The following is a 25,341-nucleotide window of genomic DNA, read 5'->3' on the forward strand; positions in this document are numbered from 1 at the left end:
AAGCTCAGCTCATTTTTATCTGTATACGTAGAGCAGAAAAGGAGCCTTTGTTCCCTCTGGATTGCCTTAAGACTTTTTTTTTTTTTTGCGTGAGCAAAGACTGAGATCAAGCCTCACAGAAACAGAACGTATTGTGAAATAAAATTGGCTTCTTGGTATGTAACTTGGCATTTAAAGTGGCTGTGTTTGCATGGCAGGGAGGAATCTACTGTAATTCTTGTCTTTGTTCCTCTCCTGCTGCCAGTGTCTGAGTGTGACTTGTGCAAAGTACTCCATTAGGTATCTGTGATAGCCAAAGCATTAAACTGAAAGGTCGTGCTAGTATTCATTTTAGAACTGTTTTCCATCTGAGATACTGCCAGGTCTCACTGAGGTTTCAGCAGATTAGATGGTCTTGTGTATAGACCTGCACTAAAGGAATATCATCAGTCTTGGGAAAGAGGGGAAGGGAGAAAGAGAGCCCATTACTGTCATTTGACAACTTCATTTCGGTTCTTGCCCCCCAATAATTATAACTCCTAGAAAAGCCAAATTTTGGAATCGGCGCAGTTAAGATCTGGTCAAACAACTCACGGCCTGTCACTGCATTTTTAAAAGCCTAGAGGTACAAGGATGCCAGCCTGTGAAATATGCTAGGAAACTACAGGCAAAAGTAATGAAAATAACATGTATACAGCTTTTTCTTGGTCTGTGATGGGTTTACAATTATAGAATATGCAGCAGCTAACTTTTCTGGTGGCTTTTTGTGAGGTCTGGATCAACGATATCATGGTAAGAATGTTAAAACATCGATTTATTCTTGTGGCAGGCAGGATTCCTGCATTATCTCCATCCTCTCAGGGGACAGGCATTAACAAAGGCCTTTGGAAGTTGTTCAAGACTAGTTTGCAAACAGCTACAATTTCACAGAATTTTATAAGTAGGCTGTAGTGGTCTGACAATCAGTTATTGTGATTTCACGCATTTAAGGGGAAATAAACATTGTTTTTCACAGCATCCTGCTGGAAAATAATCTATTGTTTCCCTAAGCTTGTGGGTGTATGTGTGCATTTGTTTATGTGGAAGCTCTGAATCTTAAAACCATGTGCATATAACTACTATTTCTTGGTGAGATACAACAAAATTCTGCATGTGATAAAGAGGATCTAACAGTGGGTGAAATTTCTTTATAGCACGGATTTAGTAAAATGCCTGACATTATTCCTGTGGAGGAAAGTTCATCCTTATTTATGCCTTGCTGCTGTTAACATGGAAAAGAGCAAGATGATAGTGATTACCAACTCAGGTTTGTATGTGACTGTAATCGAGTTGTGATGTGGAAGGAAGGAGGAGGAAATCTCACCTAGGTTGAGTGTGCTCCAGTAGTTTGTTAGGCATTAGGTCTTCTTTAAACCATCTTCCCCCACAAATGTTTGCGTATCTAGTTAGGCCAGAGAAAATCCAAGTAATTCTTGCCTCATTTTTTAAGGCTCTTTTATCTGAGCTGAAAGTACTTTGCGGAAATCCTATGGTTTGCTGGCTTCTGTGGTTGTAGTGCCTTTTGAACCAGGCTTCGTGTTTGTGGGGTTGGATCCTGTACAAACACCAAGCAAGGAGGCTGCCCCTGCTCCGGGCAGGTGCAGAAGGGTGGCTGCAAAGTGAGCCTCCTGCAATGAGCCCTCACTCTCACTGACTACTGGTTTTACTCTCAGCATCCCACTTCCAAGATTTAACCCCTGTCTGGCATAGCAGTGTTTAAACTTGTTTCATCTGTGCGTGGGTGAAAAAGGAATACATGACACAATTAAGAAAACATACCTAAAAGTATCAATTATGCTGTGTTACGCTGCTTGTAACTTATTGCTTTCATCTGACACTTGTCAAGTTGTGCTGGTCAGATGCTTTACATTCTGAAAAGGTAATTTAGCGGCAGAACTTAGTTTATGTGTTCGTGCATACTCTTGCATTTGTCTAGAAGAATAAATTTACTATCACATAGTATAGCTAGCATGATTTTTTTGTGGTGTGGAGGCTGTTAGTGTTATCTGCTTTTGAATATCTACAGATCAGAGCGTGGCTTCCTGTAGCTACAGAAATCCCAGGTCTGAAACCTCACTGGGTGGGTCCAGACATCAGAATAACAGTCACTGTATTAAGGACATAGTCTTCCTTCATATCCGCTCTTATTGAACCATCATTAACTGAAATCATAAGATAGCGTTCAAAGGAGACTTTATCTTTACAAGCTTACGTCTGAATACACAAGAGCTTTGTTCCAGCAAGTCTCAGCACAACGGCTCTAGAAGCCTTTTCTATGTGAGGCTCTGAAAATTATCTTCTGCATTTATTAAATCTCAGTTAATTTCAAGATGGGAAGACACAGGGAATTGCTGCTTCTGTTTCTCTTGCTGACTTACTGATCCACAGAAACTGAAGCTCGGTATAATATAGCTGTTTGGAGGCAAACCCTTCACAGGTCAGGGCGAAGGTCGCATTTAGGTCCAGGATACGTGGTTACAAGTGCAATGAAAGTGCGATCTTGGGTGACCATGTCCCTCCAGGTCTGTTCCTATAGTGGCCACAGAGGAAATGTTCGTGACTGAATGCCACGCACAGACTGTTTTTCCCATGTTTTTCAGACCTTCCTTCTTTTCCACGACAGGATTTAGCAGAACAGCCACACAGCTTTGCTTAGTATTCAGCTGGGCTTCAATTGTCAGTGAGATACTAATGGAAATTTATCATATGCTGAACCCGAAGTGACATATATATATGTTAAAATGCTGTGTTTTATTGCACACCTAAAAATACTTCACTGTCCTTACTTTTTGAGCTTTTTTATGTAAAGTCCTCAATCATAGCTTAAAATCTGGCACTTCCATATTAATCTTTCTCTCTTTTTTTTTTTTTTTTATGTAACTTTTTCTAATGAGGAAGAAAGTACAGTGGAAATTTTTGATCACCAAGTTATCAAATCTTTCATCTTGTTTTCATTCGTCATTCAAAGCAGAATTAAGAACAGAAGCATTTCATGACGCACTGTCAAATGATGATGAAACTATTTGATACTAGGAATCAGATAGTCAGCTGCTACAAATTGGCTGTATGGCAATGATTTTGACTTCTGCTTTCTCAGTATAAGGAGATGGCCTCTTTCTGTATTATTGATGGCTGCTTTGGAAATGAAGCTGGGACGCTGAGTGAACTAGCATGAAGGTAAATACAATCTGACATGGTTTGCTCTGGAGAGCTCATCATCTCTAAAGGCTTCTGAATGCCCCTGAGAGGTAAAACTATGGTCAGGATGAGGAGACAAGTATTTTTATGCCTTTTGCTTCTATCTTCTTGCTCTTGACTGTGAAGAAGCAACCTTCTCTATGGAGCAACATGCTGAATCACTCTATTCACAGACCTCTGGTGACCAGAGAATGCAAATTTCTTTCCCCAGTCTCTTTTATTAGCAGTAAGTAATATGCAAGCAGACGGAGTTTTAGGAAAAACATCTTTAGGGAACTCGAATAAAGGCCAGCATTTTGTATGAACAAGAGGTCTGCATTTTCCTGATATTCTAGAGTTTTGTGTGTTACATAAAAGCAGGTTCATCTGAAAACTCTCTCCCCAGTCATGGCCAGATAAACTGGCGTGGGTTTGGATTGAATACTTTTTCTGATCCCTCTATTTTTCTGCTTAGCAATTCTTCCCTGGAATGACAGAGGGATATTCTGGGGGAATAGAGCAATTATTCTTTGTGAGTTAATCCATAAGGATTATGGCATTTTCAGGAGTTCCCATTCAGCTATTCCATCTAGTTATTCTTCCTCTGATAATGTTTTGCTAGGACAGATTTCCCTGCGAGTCTGAGTACTAATTTTGCTCATAAGGAACCTTTGCCAGTGTCTAATAAGGCAGGGTATGCAAATTTTTCTTCCAGAGTAAGTAGGAGGGCCTACCCCCTAATTTTATCAGGAGTTGTCTTTGAAGTCCAGCTAACAGGTCAGAAAAAAATGACCTATTCCTCATCCACACGAGGACTGAAGTGGAGTGTAAGGTATTTATCACCATCTTTGTTACAATTCTGAGAGATTTAATAGTCCCCAGAATTGTTCATTTCTTAAGAGCTATGTGCTATTAAACTGAGGCATTATTTAGCAATCGGTGCTGTCTCAAGAGGATAATTACTCAGAAGTATCTATTTGAACATTCATCTACTGCTAGTTGTATAAATGTCTACAGTGCCTGAAGTATTTAAATACTAAGAGGCTTTATGATTAAAGTTACTATATTACAATATTTAACAGAATGGTGGATTTCCATTAATACTGTGTGTGCTTAGATCCAAATACTGGTATTTTCTCAGTGACTCGTGGGAAGCCGCACCTACTGATGGCAATCCCACTGAGTAAAAGAAAATCGGTACATTGTGTGACCTGGTGCCTCCCCGGGTGCAGAACTGAACACAGCGCAGCTCTCAAGTCAGAAACGCCCCAGTTTACCTGTGTACAGCACTGCTGAGTTTGGAGGGAACGTGACAGCGGCTGAAGTGGCTGCTGCCTGTGCTACGCATGATGATGAAGTGCTTTGTGAAGGAAGACAGGGAGAGTCTTCAATATTTGATCCATACTTGCGAAACTAATGGGGTCTTTCTTTACCTTTGCCGCTTAATTGCAAAGGAACTTGCACGGGTGTGAAGTTTTTGAGAACCTGAGCGAGCAGTCAGGTTTCGATTGTGATTAAATTGGCCGATGCGCTCTAACATTTTTACAAGGGACTGACATGTCATATGCAGACACACACGCAAAGCATATAAATCTCATTTTATAGTTTAACTAGGTCAAAAAGAAGACTGAGTTTGCACATGTAGTAATGAACTTTATATCAGTTATTGCCACTTAAGAAAGTGTTCCCAGAGTCCTTATACAGAGCTGTCCAAACGTGTGCTCAATGCTCAGCAGTAGCAAAAAGGCAAATAGGAAGACTAGAAGTTATTAGGAAATGAGTACAATCAACAGGGAAAAAATCTTTTCTCCGTGGTACATATGACTTGGCCAGTTCTGATTTCCCAGCCTCAAAAATGTATTGTATGTCCAAAAGCATAGCTGGCCTTCTGTGATACAAAACACCTTCCGTGAAGACAAGAAGATAAATAGTTTTTGTGACGTCTCAGCCTGGAAAAGGTGACTCAGGGCACGTGATTACAAAGGTCCGTGAAAGTTAAATAGGTGTTACTTTATATGCTTCATGATATAACTAAGGGTCTGAGGCCAGAAAGATGGAAGGTGCACATTCAGCAGAAAGGAACACATCTCACGCAGTGTATCCAAGTACATGAATTGTGGAACCCCTTGTGAAATGATCTTCTAGCGGTCAGCAGTACATCCAGGTTGGAAAGAGGATTTAACAGTGTTTTGGACAAACCAGTCAAAGGATGGTTCTTGTGCACCTTCCAGCCCAGAAAGGCCTCTGAGGCTTGCTGGAAGATGCAGGGGTGTAGCTAAAGGGGACAGTTGCTGTTTGTCCATGTAAACATGCACTGTCTTGTTTTTACTTTCTGTTAGTACTTGGTACTGGAGATAGGATACACCTGTACACTAGATGCACCTGTAGCCTGAACCAAGTGTTTTTATGAGGGCTGTCCAGGGCTACATTAATGCAGCCTTGAGTATCAGACAGCATCCACAGCAACACTGCTCCAGACAAGATCAGTGTTTGACATTAAGAACCTCTACAGAAAGATTGCGGATTGAAATAATCTAAAAACCATGGAGATACCCTCGAAGGTATGAGCTTAAATGGGAAGGGAATGGAGCTAGAAACTGGAAGATCAAAACTGGTGTTTTGTAAATCATTGGTGGATGTAATTAATGGATATGCTCATGCCATCTGTAGCCCTTGGCTGGCAGTCTGTGTGAAGGAAGCTTTTGAGAGTGAAAGGGCCAGATGATGTATTGATGAAGGGAAGGAGACAAAATACAGTGCTTGCAATTTCTTGATCTCTAGGGATCTCAGGACCCTGTAATACCAATATACCAACTGCCACGTGACTGGGTGTTCTGGGAAGACAGTCATGATCCTGAGAGTGTTTTGACCTGCTCAGAGCAGCAGTGTGGGAAGCTATGAGAGCTGCCACTGACTGCACCTAAATCTTTAACAGCCCTTTGGCGTGAGAGATACAGATGCTGTCTCTTCTTTGTTTGTTCTTTTCTTCCCCCATCTCAGTTCTTTTCCTTCCTATCTCTTTCTTCCTTCTGTTTAAGGTGAGCCTGGCATAATGAGCCCAGGCACGCTCCCTTTCACAGCGCTGTTGTGATCCCGTGACTGGCGAGGCAGGGAAAAGCTGTGCCCCGTGCCACCCGACAGGGGCTGCCAGGTGTCGGAGTGGCTGATAACAGCCACTTTCATTGCCTGTTTTCCACGGTAATGAAGTTGCAAGCATCAGTCGCAGAAGCTGCTTTATCTGTCTGTGCAATTCTTTTCTTTTTGCTGTTACATTTTTTCCTGCAAAAATTAGGACTGGACTACAGAATTAGCTCCAGCGTACCTTACCTGTTTTTCTGAAGAAGAGTATTTGTCACTACATTTAATACCCATCCAAAGATTGTCCTTGTAAGAAAAACCCATTTGCTAACAGCGATGGGGATAAGGCATATGCTAAAGCTCAAATATTTAATTGGTTATTTTTGAAATTCTATATTTTTCTGCACTGTTCTTAACTTTTATACTATATCTTTAATAAAATGTTATAAAGTTGCTTAAATCATTAGTGTTTCCATGGAGCTGAGCAGTGTGGGTCTGTGCTCTCAACTCAAACCAAGTTTGAATCGTTTAGCGTTACAGGCTGGGTCATGTTAACACCTTAGCTTATGACTCTTCGTACTCCATTTTATTAACGTGAGTGAGCCAAGATGTTGGATGCTTTTTCCCCTGGAGTCACCAGCTCTGCTGCTGGAGGACAGAATGAGGCTCTGGGTCACTGGTGAATACTGTTCATGAACAGGGTGGTCCAACTCCCTCAAGATCAAGCAGGTGACATTACATCTGTTGGATTCAGGTCTCATTTGCTGCCTTTCCTCTACAGCTGTGAGAGCGAGATGCATGCTTTTAGTAAGTGAATATGGGGATTACTGAGTAAACACAAGACTTTTTTATCTAGGGCTCTAATTACAAATCTGCAATATTTCTGTCATAAATTGACCTGTAAGACTTTTCTTTGTGAAGCACTAGCATTAGAAGCTGACAGCCTTTGGAGTGTGTGTGTTTGACAAGGGATGCTGTGGAAGGAAACCAGGCACACTGGTTTAAAGAATGAAGCTAGCCAGGGTGGAAGAGGAAAGCTAAGAAAAAACTGAAATAGGACATGGACTATATGTTAGAGACAGCAGACCCTCACCCCCTCCCTGCAGCAGGCACTGCTGCTCCTGGGGTGTCAGTGCAGGAGTCAAGAGGTGGTGCCCAGACCTAGTTTAAGAGAGAAAACACTGTGATATGAGTGTGACCTTTAAAACATACTGGGACATAGTTATTTTGTGTATCTAGTGAGGAGCACTCTGGTCTTTCTGAAATGCCCCCAGTAACAAACACTAGGAGATTAGTGATGTTCTCTCTTTGAGTGAAGAAATCATTATCTTCATGAAACCGGATGTTTTGGAATGTCCTCTGGTGATACACTCTTAGGGGGTTGGTCATGATCAAGGTTGTATGGTTAGAGCACCATTCGCACCATGTTCTGTTTCTATGTAGAAAGATAACTTTAAAATTCTCTTTGAGATACCATCCTGGATTTAATCTCCTTTGAGTATTTGAGTGCAGCATATGCTCACCTTTTTCTAAACCTTTATTACAATAACAGAAAAGTTTAAAATTTAAATCAAGGCTTTAACTTTAATTCTGTTCCTTGAGCCATGGTGTATTTTAAATAGGTGGTGGTATATTTGAACAATCTGTTTGGCAATACCTTGCTGACCAAGACCAAGATTTATGCAAGTAGTTTTATCTCAGATTTGTGATTCATAATATATCTTGTATATAAAAAGGTTAAATAAAAGAAATACAACTTTCACAGAACATCGGCTATAAACAGACTCTTAAATGAATCAGTGATTTGTAGGTTAATGTTTGAATTTTTAACTTCAGTGCCACACTTTTAATATATTTCAGGCTTCTTGATCCAAAGCTTACTTTATATTCTGAAGGTGTGCAATTGTTTGCTGTAATCTCAAGAGAAGATAAGCATGACATCTGGTTCACACCTGTGGTTTTAGGGATAAGAGTGTAGCTGCTTTATGTATTATTCAGGGCGCACTGTTGAAACTGCAAGGAATTTGACTCTTTGAGGCCCTTTGTCCCTAGGTTTTTATGCTTGCTTAAAGTAAACATGAAATATAGGAGTCTTCTCTCAGTAGGTATTGAATAGACTATTTATTCCAACCTATGCCTGCTGCCAGAAGGGAAATTAGTTATGCAGGTTAATTATCAGATTTATGATAAAGACTCTACTTGTGCAATTCCCGTATTTCAAAAGTTCCATTGAGGCATTTTGTGCTGTGACAGAGCAATGCCAGGAGAGCTGCATGTACTGGTAACACGTACAATGGTGTGGTTCAGTGTCACAGGTGATGCCTTCCCTGCCCACCCCAGCCCTGGCCACAGGCAGCATGGGGCATGCTCTCTGTGGGATGTGACAGGGAGAGGCTGCACTATTTTGCAGGATTTCCAGTTTCCATTCCTGGTTACAGGTGCAAACTAAGTGTCTGGGGCTGGCAGAGACAGCAGTGGCATGAGCAAGAATTAATTTGGTTGGGCACTTCTAGAGCCAAAGACACCCACAGTCTGGAGAAAAGCCAGCAGCTGTCACACTGAAAACCAGAACTTATATGGTGTCCGCTACCCAGGGAATTGTTCAAATGTGAGATGCTGAGGCAGGAGAGGTGCTTTCAGAAATACACAGATGTGAGCTAGGGTGGAAATGTGACTCTCTGCCTTGAGAGTTATTTCTATTATTAAAATGCAGAGTAGAGGGAAGGGACGAAGCTGGCACGGAGCCTGGCTGAGCAGAGACACAACTGTTCATACCTCCCGCAAGGAGTGTGTACTGAAAACGGTACTGAACCACAGCCTGTAAAATTTGGACTCAAATGCCAATCTGGTAGCACTGTTGTGTGCATCAGGAACCCAAAGAAGTTCAATATGCTTTTCTTCCAACATCAATGGCCCCCTAAAAAATTGGAAGTGTTAAAGCTGAGAGGTTGTTTTATTTCACTGTTTTATTCACATCACATAAGGTGATGCCACAAGCGAGCAGCAGTCTCCGATGCACCAGGGGAGTCTCAACACAGCATCTGCAGACAGGTATCAGTGTGGGAAGGAGGTGAGAGTTAGATTTGTGTTTCTGTTTCATAGGCATGGAAGAATAACTTTGACATTTAGCAAAGGACCATTACAGATTGTGTTTGCAGATGTGACAGTGGACAAGGCTTTAACTTTAAAAGGCTACACAATTTCTAGCACTTTTGCTACTTCCTTGAATATTTTGCTTCTTGCTGTGCTGAAGTCCAGTTCTTTTGGATTTGCTAGTGTTAATACAGAATCTTGTCCTTAACAAGCTGGTGCCATTAAGGATGTGTATTCAGCTACTCTGCGTGTGTTTCTGTACACAGTTTCAAAGACAAGTAGTTTACAGAATTCTTCACACTGCACTTCAGATGTGTACAGACTTCACTTCCTGCTCTGATAAAGCAGTCCAAGGATAAGGGTAAAGAAAGCTAGAAAATTAGAGACAGAGTACAGAGATATTACATGCAAGGTTTTCCAAGAGACTGTGGAATTTGGGTAGGCACCCCATAGTGGAGACGGATTTCAGTTTGAGGTATTTTCAAGAGATCCTGGGTTTTAAAAAGGATATAGTGTACTTGCTCCTTGCATATTAAGGCCTTTTGAGAAACCTGAAGTAAACCAATCACGTTAAGCAGTTGCATTGGAAAAAATCCCTCTGGTGTTCAGGTGGGAAGTCTGTAGCAGAATTAGTGTCCCTGCAACACAGAGCTGTTCTGCCTTCCTCTGGGAATCTGCAAGTGGCTACTGAGACCTCTGATGCTGACCACTCCGCTGGCTTTATCTTTGGGATTATGATGCTGCCATAGATGGATGTGTATTCCACAAAATATGGGAAAGCCCATATTATTTTTACCCTCTATTACAAAGCCCTCCAAGTAAGCTCTTCTCATGGGCTGGTTCTGTGGTAATTGCCCATGTACTTCACAGTTCATAAATAAAAATAACTCTGCAAGTGTACAGCCCGGAGGATTTCACATCCCCTCAGAGACAGGAATGGCCTTTCGCCCAGCAAAATGCTTCTGAAAACGTGCCCCATCTGCTGCATGGCTTTGAATCCAGAGATGCAACAAAACTATAAATATATCAAAATTTGTTCTGAGGCATTTTGAAGATCATTAAACCTCATGGAAGAGCTTGCCTTCTCCTGTTCAAAAAAAACACACAGAAAACAAATAAACCACACAGGACGTTCTGAATTCCACAGTACAAAAAGAATAATTTGCGCTAAGATATGAGCTCTCCAAGGAGTGAATGCTTGTGCTAGTGCATCTTTAAAGTGAATGGTATATGAAATTGTATTAATCACACATGTTAGGAAAAGCGTGCTTTTGTAGAGTTTATTTTTAAAGTGTGGCTCCTTTCTTTTCCCTGAAGAGTGCTGGAGTGTTTTTGCTAGGAAATCCCAGCAGTTCTTTCCATTCTGGCGGCACTTCTTGATGTTTAAGAAAGTAAATGGATTCTTGAAATATGAGCTGAAATATGGACAGTTTGGGTATTTTGAAGTTTCACACTCTTTCTTCAGTAGTTTAGTTGTCCTTGTAGGAAGACCATGGGAAACAGATGAAGATGACATCTGAAACAGTCAGTTTTGGGTTGAGTTCAGAGGTCTTGTATTCATACAGTCAGTCCCTCTGGCTTTGGTTTTAGTCTCTGGCATTCAGTACTTAGCCACTTCCTAAATTGCCTGTTTCAGTTTCCCCCCTCTGCCAGCAGCTAAATATTGTTTCTAATTTTTCTGTTTGGACACTTTTAGAAAGCAAAGTTTGTCTCTCGCTGAAATGGGTCTCTCAGCGTTGCATGTTCCCGCACGCATGTGCTGGCTGTCTTGTTTGGAATATGCCATGATCAGACAAAGCCACTGTGGGTGAGGCTCAGATCTACTGGATAAATAATCCAAAAAGTCTCTGGCAGAGTCAGAGTCTGGTAGTGGAGCTAAAGACTAGTGAAAGACCCCAACTGACCTCCAGGAGCCTGGGAAGATGCCCTTGGGTATGCGGATGCAGCGCCTTGCGATGTGTCTGTGCTGAGCTCCTGTGTCATCAGCTCCATGGCAGATAGGAGCTGTTTAGAAGTTGGTACCAGTATTAAGAAGCAACGTACTGTCTCTGTGAGATACTTTTGTGACTATTCCTTATTGCAATATCAAACAAATGAACAACAACCCTGGAGTGTTTTTTTCCCTCCCAGTGGCAGTTTATTTCATGTGTTTTCCAGTTTCTTGTCATTCTTCCCATTTGTTTCCAATCTTTCCTATTTTTCTTCATAAAATATCTGGTTAAAGGAGGGATGGGCAATGACCGTAGACAATTCCTCACATGAGGAAATGAGGCACAGAAATGGGCAGTGATTTATGCAAGATAGTAGAAACTCTCTAGTAGTCTGGGAAGATGTGCCTTTGCGTTCCAAGGAGGTTGCAAACCTAGTAGGTTGCTGCTTGTTCTCAAATTACTTAAAGACCTGATTGGTAAGAAATACTCCTACCCAAAAATCAGAATACTGAGCTACTTGTTGCTCATTTGGTTTTACAGGCTTCTTATTCTTCTCAGAAGGGAAAGAGCTTTGCCTTTTTAAGGTTTTTCTCACAAGCATGAAGTCAACAGCCACAGTGATTTTTAAATTGCAGTGAAAGGTCCTCCTGGAATCGCTTCATTCCAGATACTTGGACTTGAAGTGAAATACCATATGTCAGGAACCCTCTGATGGAGGGGTACCAATGAGCAGTACTGTGTGGTGTAATCTTTTATGCTTCTTTTATTTTTACCTCCTCTCCTTGGATCTCTTCCATCGCTTGGACATGTGGTTCTCATCCTTTATATGAGCTGACTGAGCACCCTATTGTACACTTACCACCCACGTTTCCAGAAAAAGAGCCTCCTAAATTTGTGAGCCTAACAAGACACTGTGATATATCTGGATACAGGTATAATTATCACAGGATGAAGATATTTAAACATTTCTAGAAGATGAGAAAAGGAGGAAAGGTTCAAAAAGCCTCCTGCTCGTTGTTTCAATTCTTGTTTGCATCTTACTGTTTAGTGTTAGTATTATAATTTCCTATGTTTGGAAGGAGGTCAGATATGAAACAACCCTTGTAACAAGGAAGAGGATCAGAAATGAGAGGCACTGCATGGGGAGGTAATAACCACAGCTCTATAATTCAGGGGTCTTGTGTGTTGTGAAAGAGAAGACTTACTGCTGATTTTTTGTTGGTTTTGAATGATTTATAACATTTTACTTGTGGTGGAGTGTTGCAATCTATGTTGTCATGGAAATTCTATTGAATTTATAGTTCCATTTATCCAAAACGATTTTCCAGACTTCATTTCATGGTGAATCATATGGCTGTTATTTGGGAGTACAAAGCAATTGCAAAAAAGTTTCATGTTATGGAAAGCATAAACACTGAAACCGTTATTTTCATATTATGGAAATACAAATGAATGCAACACAGCTTTTTAGCATCAAATATGCCTTCATTGTGTAATGACTCAGTGTATATACAAGAGATGGATTTTCTTGCTTGGGATGGGAGCGGGCCTAAGGGGTATTTACCTCTGGCTGTAGAAATCAGGGAAGTTTCTGGCTTGCCAAGGTACTTCGCTCTTAGCAGTCAGGACTTAACACTGAAGATGCTGAGCGATATGGCTGTGATCCAGCCATGCGTTGAAGCCCAGGGCAACCCCACAAGCATCATGTTGCCTCACTGTTCCTGCTGGGCTGTTCCTGCACCACTCACCGGTTTAAACGCTGTTCAGAGCTAGACACAGAACGTGTAACAACTACCAACCTTAAGGCTGAAAGTGACTATGAAATTGCTTAATCTCGACTTATAACATAGGTATACCTACTGTGTTGTTTGTAGACAACAAAGCAATAATTAATGTTTATTATTAAAGAAGATTAAAGGGAAATTTACCATACTTCTAAGGCATGTGAATGTCTAAATTGAATTAAATTCTGTTATTTCACTTGTATGATCTTTGCTCTTCCTGTTGTTTCAAGTCCTTTCATTTTTTTCAGCCTAGCATTGTATTCATTATCAAGTTGCAATTACTTTAGGGCAAGGACCCTGTCTGACTCTTTGTTTTGCAATTTACCCAGTGCACATTAGGCACTGTAAAATACTAAGTTATGACATTCAAAATGCATCTCTGTACCTGCCTAACTATAGTTAAAAATTCACTGATGAATAATAGACCAGGCAGGAAAAACATGCCATTATCTGTTCCTGTTCAACTTTATCTTTTAAAAAGAATGCAGTATACTCTATGTTATTACATCAAGCTCTAGTAGAAGTGGAAAACATCACGATTCACTCTTCCCCCCAACCTTTTATAAGCAGATTCTGATTATGTTATAAATGATAGGTTTCATGGTTTTTTTAAAGAGAATATAATGAGAAGTCAAACATCAGGTTTTATTGCCCTAATGTACATCTCACACTCCAGTAAGCACACAGACTGCAGGACAGTTATTCTAAATTTTCAGTGCTGCAGTGAAGATTACATTATGTCTGTAGAAAATTTTTATTCCAGCCAAATGGATCACATCATCCAGTTCGCTAGAAATCTGTGCACATATTTAAAGCAGAAGTGAGTTACATACAAGCTTTCAATTAAGAAAAATCATGTATGATTCATAATCTTAGCACAGAATTTGTTTTTGTGCAAAGGGTTTTAAATCCAGCTGTAAAAGTGCCTGAGAATAATTTATTCTTACAATGTAAGCAGCAAAGGTACTAATTAAGAATTAGTATATTCAGTGATTAACTCCATCATTTAAAGCAAACATTTCAAGATTTTTGGTTCTCCACACTTGCAAAAAAAGATTTGCAATCTACCTGCAATGCCTGTGTGTTTTGCTCTTCTGAAAATACTCTCAGTCTCTAAAGCAGTACATAATAAGCCACGTAACTGTTGCCTCCGCATCTTGCTGCCTGATTCATCCAAAAATTGGCTGGCCTATAAAACCTTTTTTTTTTTTTTTTAGCTTTAAATTGCGTAGTAGCCCTTGGATTACTGGAAGGAAATGAGTGGAAAGCTAATTCCAATGATCTTTTCCCTTCCACCAGAATTCCTGATACTATTGAATATTCTGTGCTCCACATCTGTGACAGCACAATGAGTCTTTGTTCATTTTTTTTTAATCTAAAGAGAAATCTGCTGTAGGAGGTTGCACAGGGTGATAGCAGCCCAATTTAAAAGTCTCAATTATTTATTTTTAAAATACTTGGCATCTGTCTATGGAAAACGTACTTGCTTGGTTTCCAATCTCTTAGAATTGCTTTGAACTCACTCACATCTTCTGGGATCTATCAAATGCTCATTGTAGCTTTTCTCTCATAAGTGCTGAATGAGTTTAGCCATGACAGTCTGTACTGGATGTAAACTTTGTGTCTTTGTAGTGGGGTAATAACAGCAAAGGGATGTCATGCACAGGAGTGGTGATTCCTGTCTGGGTGTCTGGCCAAGCAGAGGAGCATCTGAGCAGAGAGCCAGAGCCTTTTGTTTGTGGGTGGGTGGTGAGGAGAAGTCGAAGCAGGCTCCGTTTTTGCAAGCTGGTGACATTTCATAAAGAGAGTTTAATCACTCAGAGGCAATTGTACTTTATAAAATCAGAACAGATCTCTGGTGGGCAGTATTTCTGGGTAATACACATGCACATTTTAGGCAGCCCGTCCTTACAAGATCAGCGTGGTGACAGGACAGTTTTGAGTCAAAAGTGTCTTAAGCACAGAGCAGGACTTGACGTTTTGCCAGGTCTGGGAAACACCAGATTTCTGTAGAGGCTGGAAGAACATGAAAAAAAGTGTTTCTGCAGAGAGGAGGACCCCAAGGAGGAGGGGATTGCCTGTCCCAGGGCATGGTGCAGGGGTGTTGTAGCTGGTAGAAGCCTGGAGGTAAAGATGCTCCAGGTTGGGGAATTACTTAGGTGTTGGATGTATGCAGTGTATTTGTTCATGGAAGTATTGTCAGTTGGAAAAAGGCCTGAAATGCTTAGGAAACATAATGCTTGGGTACTGAATTGTCCTGGACAGAAGAGACTAGAAAACATGACGTGGTTTTATAGGGTGACTGGCAATTATCTCTTGGGTTATGGCAGACTGAGGCTTTTCTCTCTAATCCTCTGTTTTAAGGCACTTGTAACATTCTGGATTTTCCCCTTCAGTGAGATTTTTTTCAGGTTTAATCTGTGCTGTACAGCAAATCTCTCTCAAGTTTGAGTGAAAACAATTCTACTGTTTTAGAGTGTAAAGAGTGTCAAAGCATGAAGTTTTTCCATTAAAAGCAAACTTTTGCTCTCACTCTGCCTTGGTAAACCTCTGTAGCTGCAGTACTTTGTAGCATTTTAGGATGGAAAGAGTCTTCCTGCAAGGAAAGGGCCATTGTCGCTAGGGACGGCTTGTTTCAGCTTAGCCTTATCAAAATACTGACAATTTCGAGTTGCTTGGGCACTGCACAGTTTTTTGTAATAGATCTTTACAAGGTACACGCAAGCATACTGCTGTGCTGGACATCTGAGATTAAGGAAGTCCATGTAAGCCTTCCCCAGCCTTGTTACTTGTAATGGAGCTAGATGTGAAAGACTTATAAATCCAGTATATTGTGCCACAGAGAACAGGACTCTTATGCCCTCTGGGACCTATGCCACTGGGAGGGCTATTTAGAGCACTCTCAGCTGGGATGTGTGGAACAGAACATACTGGGTGCAGACAGTGTCACACTATAGAAACTACAAAGAATATTTCAGGCTTTCCCATTGCTAAGGGATTTAGTGCCTTTGAAAATATATTTTTTTAAAAAATATTTGGAAAATAGGAGCTATTGTGAAATCAAATGCAAAAATTTACAAGAAGATTATGGTTTATGGTGCTGACATTGGGCAGTGCCACAATTTGGTTGGATGTGCAAGCGTGGATGATGCTTCATTCTGCATTTCACAAATAGCATATTATAATAGGATCCAAATTTTCTTTAGCTTAAATGCCCCTATGTTGCATTCTCTACTACAGCTTTGTATGTACCAGGCAGAGACAGTAAAAGTCATTTATATGCAAAATGCATCATATATTGTATATACTAATTATATAATAAGGAGTAATAATGAAAATTTTCTAGCATGTTTAGACCACTTAAGTCTGCAGTGAAATTAATTTTATGGTTAACTGTCTTATTCCCTATTTGTACATAAAGACCGTTATGCCATCCATAGAAAATATTAAATTAAATATCTACTGATAAATGCATTCAATATTATGTATATTATGTATAAAAGAACAAAAATACATTAGATGCATTTACATTTTATTGTAAATTGGGGAAAACAGATGAGACTGTATTATGGAAGAGAACAATATGTGATCACATAATTAGAAAACTGTCATAATACTAATGCTCAGCGGTGTCCAGGTGTGGTTTTATGAGCAGCCTGATCCATGCAGCTTTGAGGATGTAACTTTACCATCTTCTTAACATTGTTTTTGCAGCGTATGCATGTGTAAATTATATAATAGCAACTCCCGGGAGAGTCTACTCCTAAAATGTTCCTTCTAGCTGTGTGAACACATAAGGAAGCTACTGTATGACAGATGACAATAATTTTTCATACAAGACAGTTCCCCGTGACTTGATGGATGCCGAGAGAGGAACCATGCTCTCTGGAAAAACACCAGGGAGCAGTGGTAAAATGTTTCAATGTGTATGGTAATCAAGGCAGAGTGTGGTTCTTGATTAGTCTGTGAAATTGCACTGCTGAGACAAGGGATCTGAATTAAGCACTTTTTTACCAAAGCCCTTTGCACTGCTATCCAAAAGTGTATTGTAAAAATTAATTTCCTTAAAATGCCGTGAGCAAAATTGATCCAAAATGTTTTTGGCATATGCTGAACTCAGTCAGTGATGCTTTTCTTCATAAACTCCTATGGGGACTATATAGTGTTGTTTTATAGAAGGTATGCCTAATTTTAGACTTTATTTTAAAGGGGAGTAAAATGTAATTTGCGAATGTTTTGTGAGCCTTTGTCTGTGCTGGCTAAATTAAGCAATTCTACCTGAAACAAACGGTTTCTAGTTTCTACATCAATGAAAGGCTGTACCTCAGTCTAAATTTGTTCAAAGCACAAGTTGTCAGAACCTGGAGGCACCACCAACTTTGTGAGATATTGCCAGCATCTCTGTGTGTACTGGGAATAGGAAGGCCAAAATCAGGGAAGAAAATTGCTTTCAAATTTTATGAAGCTAGAGTGAGTGCCAGGCAATTTTTCCTCTTTTTTTTTTTTTTTTTTTTTTTTTTTTTTGTAAGCTATTCCGAGTGTGATCTTACTTTATTCTCCTGCTGAAAAAAAGTACCTCTACATCTGAAGAGATTGATCTTCACCTTGGCCTTTTCTCTATATCGTGAAGTTTTATTAGATGTATAGTACTGGCAAAGTACCTATACATTACAGCCGATATATATAGGCAGAAACCTGGGAATCAGTAAATATGAGTAGGAACATAGCAAGATTAAAGGGTATCATCTCATCTGGCAATATACAAAATTTCAGGATACGGGAATAATACTCGCACTTATGAATATGGTAGGATTTGTCATGCAGCATGATCTGGAAAAACCTAAACAGCCCCAAACAAGTTATCGGTGCCAGCAGAGCATTTGCCTGCAGCCAGACTTGCAGGAGGGAGCGATGGTCAGACCGGCAGTGTGTCAGGAGGTGTGGACAGTCTCAGCTAGACCTTACGTCTCCATTTCACTGTGTACTGTGTGGCTATTTCTTATCGCCTAGTAATGCTGTGAAAAGCCTGAACAGGTCAGGTAACTGGTGATGGGCAGCAGAGAAGCAGGAGTGAATGTGCAGGTTCAGGCAAGAAGCCAGTGGCAGAGAAGCCTGATGGGTCCATTCCTGTTTCACAGCCACGAACAGATTTTTTTGCTGGAGTCAGATGTGCACAAATAAGCATATGTGTCGGCCAAGCGTCCTGCAGTAGTGTTGCCCCCACGGACACGCCAGCGCTGGCTTGGATTGTGAAATCCATCTGTGAGGATCCCTGAAGTGGCCCCAAGGGCAACCGCGGCAAAGTCCAGTTCTTGTGCTTGGCTGTTACCATCAGGCATATGTTTTTAATTTATAACGTGTAGAGCGCACATACGACAAATGTTACCAATGCTGAATTTATTCTATGAAAATGTACGCACCTGCATGGTGTAATGTTGAGAAGGGAACGCTGCATATTTTGGATGTAAACCAGATCCCTTGGAGCAAATCATGGCTGATACAGATGGACTGACACGAGGGACGACTTTGGGAATGGAGGGGCTGAAAAACTGCTGGAGAAGCAGCAGTGTGTTAGGACAGCTGGCAGAAGTGGTAGTTCAGTTAGTGTGGTAAATGGAACAAGAACCATACAGAGAATTAAGAGCAGTAGTGCCTACAGGCGTCTGTGAGTTGCCCTTATCCATGGTATGTGTGTGTACTGAAGTGGAATTGTTCAAGAGCAGAGTGTATGAAGGAAGGTATTTCTCAGTCTTATATTTGTGTAACTCTGATATTTACTGGTTTGGGATAATCATTGTTCTCACCTGCTTTCACTTTGGATTTGCCTGATTATTAATATTTATTATTCTTCCTAAAATGACATCAAAATATCTGGTTTTGTCTCCTACATTTTGCTAAGTACTAACACTTTGGAAAAAAAAGTAATGAAATTTAACTGAAGTCAGGGAGAAGTCTGACCCTAACTGATAGTCCTGAATATCAGAGGCTCATAAAAATGCATTGCTACAGAGACGGACTTTTATCTTACAAATTGCTTTAGGAATAAAGGAATAACTCTAAACGTTTAAATCCTTTTCAGAAATTCTCTAAGGTTTTTGAGGTAAATATGTTTAGCACATTTAACAGAGTAGGAGATGGGCCTGCAGTGAGCAAAGAAATGAAGACATGCTGGCTGAAAGCACAAAGTTTACCATCTAAGCAGACTGACCATACTGTTTATCCTTGGGTTTGGTATTAAAATGCACTGCATTGACTCTGTTCCCTGGTTACTGTCCCAGTAGGGCAGTCATGCTATTAATCAAGATACTGGTTAAACAATATTGTTCAGCAGAATTCCTTTATCTCAGGTTCATAACACTGGGTTTGGGTACGACAGGTATTCATTACCTCATTTGAAAGCTGTATGAATCAACACTAATGTGATTTTATTGTTGTTTTTAATTTATACAGATGCAGATTTACTTCTACAATCCTGATGACTTTGACAGTTTTGGAACAGCCGTTCTAGAAAACAGGGTAGTAGGAGCCATGGCCGTGTTTTTTCAAGTAAGTTTAAACAAGGGCTATATCCATAAACAAAAGCATTCACCAAGTACTATTTAATTCATTGAATTGTTTCAAGCTTAATGGATGCATCTGTTTTCTTGTTCCCACCTGTCTAAGTGAAAGATATTTCATATTGTCTATGTGTGATTTAAAATGTAAATAAGTATATTTAAAAACATAATGAAAAGTTTTGCATGAATTGTTCTGATTTTATAGCTACTTTACAGATGCAGGTTGGGGAACACATTTATCATGGAACTTCCTTCACTGCTGAAGCACATTGCTGCAGTCCTCGGAATACAAACAAACCAACATGAACTGATTCTGTCTAGAGAAAACTTAAAATTCAAACATAGCTTGAGAGAAAATTAATCAATAAGTTTCATCATTCTTATCTGTAGCAGCTTCTTCTAAACTGTCATAGTAACAAGTTCTTGAACAGACCAGGTTTCCCAATGAGTGAATTTATGCATCTCCTTTTTTAAAATGCATCCCTCAAGAGCATGACTGCTCGATTAGCTCATTTGTTGGTTCAACACGCTCAAGAGTTGTGGTGCAGGGTAGAGGCTGCTGCTTGCGATGGCTGGCAGGTCAAGCCACGTGGCTGTGGTGCTCAGCAATGTGGGCTTTTTGTCATGTTGCATCAGAAATGGAGGGGTTTTTTCCCTTCTGACTTGGGGGTGAATTGAACAGAGGGAGTTGGAGCAACTCCACACAACCAGGCTGTCACAGGCAGAAAAGTGGCTAATGATGATTTGAAATGTGTCAAGGTGTTGCTTTTTCAAAAGAAAGGAAAGGAGGGAGGGAAGAACAAGGGAAAATGCTGGTCGTCTGTGAGGTTTCACACTAGTTTTTACTCTGGAAGAAAGTGATCTTACTGTTATCTTTGTGAAGCCAGATAAAAAAGAATATGGAAGCACCCATATGTAAATACCTCCCTTTTTCTTATGATGTTAAAGTGACAAGCCTGACTCTCCTGCTCAAATTAAGTAAGGTTGTCTTTTTCCATGTCACTGATTTTGATCAAATGCTTTGATAAGGAGAAAAGGACAGATCCTTGTATTGCATAAATTGCTGTAACTCTGCTGACATCAGGCTAGTGGAAGCAAGCATGTTAAATTCATCACTGTTGAATTCTGAGCACTTGTGTGGCGTTTCATGTTAGGGTAAAGTTGGTGGAGCTGTGATAATTTACAGTGGCATAGCAGGATGATTTCCCAGACTTCTTAATCTTGATGTGATGTGGAAAGCATTGGGCAAATTGAATTTGGCCTTAAAAGACAAAAGTTTAGAAACAGAACAACCAAAGGCACTGTTACTTGATTTATGCCATAGTGGGGAGCTGTACATTATGTGAGTGTGCCGTTTCAGAAGGAGCATGTGTTCTGTCATGGTGTGCAATACGTGTTGTGGCATCGTCTGTCTGGAATTTAATTGTTAAATTACCCTCGTATGCTTCACATAAGCCATGTGAAGCTCTGGCCCCATGTCGCACCATTTCCTAGTCTGTTTGTGACATTTATTCCATAAAACCTGTTTTTAGAGGATCTTAAAATTGTAGTGGGACTGTATTTTGTATTCCCCACCTGCAAAGCCAGGTGTGATGCTTACTGCAAGTCCCACTTTGCACGATTCCAAGGGAGCCATTAAACTCACTAAAAATAACCTAAAATAGTCTGTAATGCTGTTAAAAAAAGCCATCTTTGATTGTAAGAGACCTCAGGCTCTTTCAGACCACAATCGAGCATTGCAGTCCCCTCAGGGAAGCAGAAATCTATACTTTTCATCATTTCTAGCCCTGCAGGCCACAGGACATTAGGCTGTAAAGTCTGGATGATGGTGCAGCTGGGCTCCTCTGCTCCAGGAGCCGTGAAATCTGAAGCCATTACTGATAAACAGTCTCTGATCTCTTCCAGAGAGTGGGGGTAAGGTAACTCCTTGGCAAAGTGACCCAGGGACCACCTGTTTTGCGGCTGCAAGGAAATGGAGGGTGGGGGGGTGGGTATTGCTTTCCTTGCCTTTGGGCTGAAGTGATAAATCAGTGGTGTGCCATTAAACAACTGAGTGCATCAGGTCTTCTTTCTGGGTAGCTCTGCTCCAAGATGGAAAGGTAGCTGCCAAGAAAGATTTGTAGAGGCCAAAGTCCCCGTTCTGGAAGGGTATGTGCCCCATCCCTGGCAGTGTCCAAGGCCAGGTTGGACGGGGCTTTGAGCAACTTGGTCTAGTAGAAGGTGTCCCTGCCCATGGCAGCAAGGTTGGAACTAGAGGTCTTTAAGGTCCCTTCCTACCCAAACTATTCCGTAATTCTATGAATTCTGGCCCATGTAAGTAAAGTCTAAGGACTTCCGTGTGGCAACCACTATTTTGGCCAACATGAGGGTTTTCCAGAACTTGTCCCATAGAGCTTGAGTTTGTGTACATAGGGTTATTAATTGGTGGTCATAATCCTTTGCAGATCCATACTGTGTTTCACCAAGATGCTGTTTAGGTTCCTTCAACTGCGTATCATGCGCTGGAGCTGGTAAACCACAATTTGGAAAAACCTTTACAGTTTTGTTCAGAAATACTTGGTGGTTTTGGCCTTGCTCCCCAAGGCACCATGTGGATAATCTTGCCATGGGTAGTATTTCATACAGCTAATTTAAAAGCTGTCTTTTAAAACTGATTCTTAGTAACTTCTGAATGAAATGTCCTGAAGATGTCCATGGTCGCATTTTGATTGGCAGCTTTGACTATTCAAACACTAATTTTATAGTTTGCTGTTTTCCAGAGCTGTAGTCCCATCTCCAACTCATTTATCTAGAACAGCTTAAAAATTCGTTGCAATTGAGGTCATACTGTTTTTTAGAAATACATTCAAATACTGAATTGTGCATGCTTTTCTGTGTAAATATTTTAACACGGAAATTATTGGCTAGGTTTGCCTTCGAGTCAAGACTTGGATTTTTGCTAATGCATTAATGCTGTGTTGGAATGAATGTGTACTGCACTGACTGAGTTTATAGTCTGGCAGGTGTTTTTTGTTTGACTGATGTTCACAAATGTTCCTTTGAAAATCAGGTTCTCCAGTGAGTGAACATTATACTGAACTATATAATTATTGGTGAAGCATTAAATAATTAAGAACCCTCTTTCCTCCTTTTTAAATAATTTAACTTGGACTTTATAAGAATTTTCCTTATTGAATTCACTGTTTCAGGGTAATTTCCAGGTGAAGTACATTGGTTCTGAACCTGGATAATTGAAGCACTTGGAACTTTGTTGAAACTGCTAATTAAATCTATGTTTTTCTCTTTGCTTTCACTGTAAATTGTTGATAAATTCTATTTCTGTTTGCATGCTGCAGGTCAGTTCTCCTGGCAAATAACAAAAATTACTAGTTAAAATCAAGAAACAATTCTTGCATATAATAACTGCCTTAATTGTACATCTTTGTATTTCATTGTGGATAGACACTCAGAGAGTCTCACATAAAAGAGCACTGTAGGGACTCTATGGAAGTTATTCTTAATAGGTAAATGAGACAAGCTGGCCTGAAATCTCTAACCAGACTTTGAAAGCTGCTTTTTGCACCGGAGTACAAGCTGTACAGTGAACAGATATGTTGAGAAAAAGGGTCCCATAATATTTGGTCCCTTTTCTGACCATAGCGTCACTTCAAGCATCATGCTGAGGACTATTGCAAATACAGGGGAGTGCAGTAAGTAAAGCAAAAGATGATTTGACTCTGCTGAAAATTCCTACAGACTTCTGTTCTGTAGCTGTGTATTTGGGGCAGAATGAGGTGCCTCACTGTGCAAAATCTGAACAGCAAATAAACAAAACCTTGCACCATGCTGTGGTGTTTCCTTCAAAATCCTCTCTCATCCTCACTGAGGCCCAGTGAGTGTAATAGAGGAGCAAAGTGATTTAGGAACCTCTGATCTTTTTCTTTAGTTCAAATTATTTTAAAATTTATTCAGCTGGAGCAACCTGAAGAGGGGACATGGGAGCTGCAGCCTACTGTATATACATCAGGTATCATGGTTATTAACGCCCATTGAGGGTGGAGGAATCAGTGGGGAAGATGGCCTTTTTGTTAAAAGTAGGAATGTCTGTGGGAAAAAGTGTGTTTTGAGAGGGAGAGGGGATCAGAGTGTTAAACAGCAATGTGAGTCAAAAAACTCTTGGGTTTTTGTTGATAAAGGGAGCTCACCTGTTATTTTAGCAAAAATCCAAATTGTCTGGAGACATGAGATAATGCCAATGATTTCTCTTTGCCTCCTGTTTTCAGGAGAAAACAATGTGACAATTCCTATCAGTATTGGGGTTACCTGGTGTTTCTCAAAGCGAAGCTAGCGCTAGCGGAAGATGCTTAACCACGTATCCGCTGCCTCCCGCCAGCAGTACCCTCTTGGTCTGCAGTGAAGGCGTCTGGGTTTGCAGATCCGGTAGTGCTGCAGCGACGGCACCAATGTGCAGGGGCTCAGAGTTTTGTGCACCTTAAAAGGTGCCTGTGGCTGCACGCTGAGGCCCACTGATCCGCTGAAACACGTAGCCGGTCCCAGTCAGGCAGATTGCAATGATCCTGACGTGAATAGCTGGGGCACGTGCTTAATTTCAGCACGCATAAGGTTCAACTTGTACTTAATGATATTCTGGCTCCAGGCCTTGATTAATTATCAGGCTGAGCCAGTTTTGAAGCAAGCCAGGAGTGGAAGGGAAGGCCCAGATTTCTCACTGGTCCCTGAGTCATCCATTCGTATATGCACATGTAATACATATTTACAAGTCACATTTAAAATGAGTAGTTACTTGGATTAAATGCATTCAGACATATTGCTCGGCTCTGTTTTAACCATCTAACAATATAATTCATTGCACACTTCACTACTTGCTTTATTAAAGCCAAACTTAAATGTGTTCAAAACAAACATATTGCTTTTGCATTTGAAATATTCATCTTTTGGGCCTGTGGTAGATTCATTACAGCAGAGAATACTTCATTCCTTGATTACTGCTGTGAAAAGACACAATACTGATTCCCTAAGCACTCATCAAATATTCGATAGCTCAGAAATTCAGGAGGAGGTGATGGAATTCTTGTTCCTACAGGGAGGGCATATAAATCTGTTTTATTATTTGCACAGAAAACCATCAGTGATTAGTTACTGTATCTCAGGTACTCAAACAAATCATCTCTAAAGAAGTTAAAATAAAAATTAATTTTAAAATAACTTTTAGCAATGGTTTCATCATTAAAATTATCTCTGTAATGATGAATGATGTTGATACCTGGATCACTCAAGAGCTTTAGCAGTGCAGGGCTAGATTTTTAAAGGTAATTAGTACTTGACAGCAAATATGCAACTAACAGTATTTTCAAAAGTAAGTGGGATAAAAGCCCAGAGGTTTACAGGTCTTAGACTGTAATTTTACTTTTCATTTTCTTTTCCAATACTAACATTCTTTCACGGTTGTTGAAAAAAATAACGTGTAGCACTTTTACATCTATGTGTATGTTGTATGTAAATGTCTTTATATTTCCTACTAATTTGCGTATGCAGAGATTTGTTCTTCAGTAAAACAAATACCAATTGTGGCCTTGCTTTTTGTAAGTTTTTTTTGGTAGTAGTTCTTGGTGTGCTTTATGAAGGCGACCAATAACTCACTTTTCACAGGACCTAAATGACCTAAACACAGAATAAATTGGTGGAACACCATCAAAGCCCTTG

General features: G+C 40.3%; 1 protein-coding gene across 1 annotated transcript in view; it reads left to right on the plus strand.

Moving 5' to 3' along the window:
• Positions 1-25,341, plus strand: part of PTPRG (protein tyrosine phosphatase receptor type G) — a 412,655-nt gene that overhangs the window by 250,293 nt on the left and 137,021 nt on the right. The window contains exon 5 of the mRNA XM_037383177.1: positions 19,532-19,627. Coding sequence (XP_037239074.1) covers positions 19,532-19,627 — 96 coding nt within the window. The remainder of the gene's footprint in view (positions 1-19,531; positions 19,628-25,341) is intronic.

The sequence above is a fragment of the Falco rusticolus genome, chromosome 4 (assembly GCF_015220075.1).
Source record: "Falco rusticolus isolate bFalRus1 chromosome 4, bFalRus1.pri, whole genome shotgun sequence".
Lineage (NCBI taxonomy): Eukaryota > Metazoa > Chordata > Aves > Falconiformes > Falconidae > Falco > Falco rusticolus.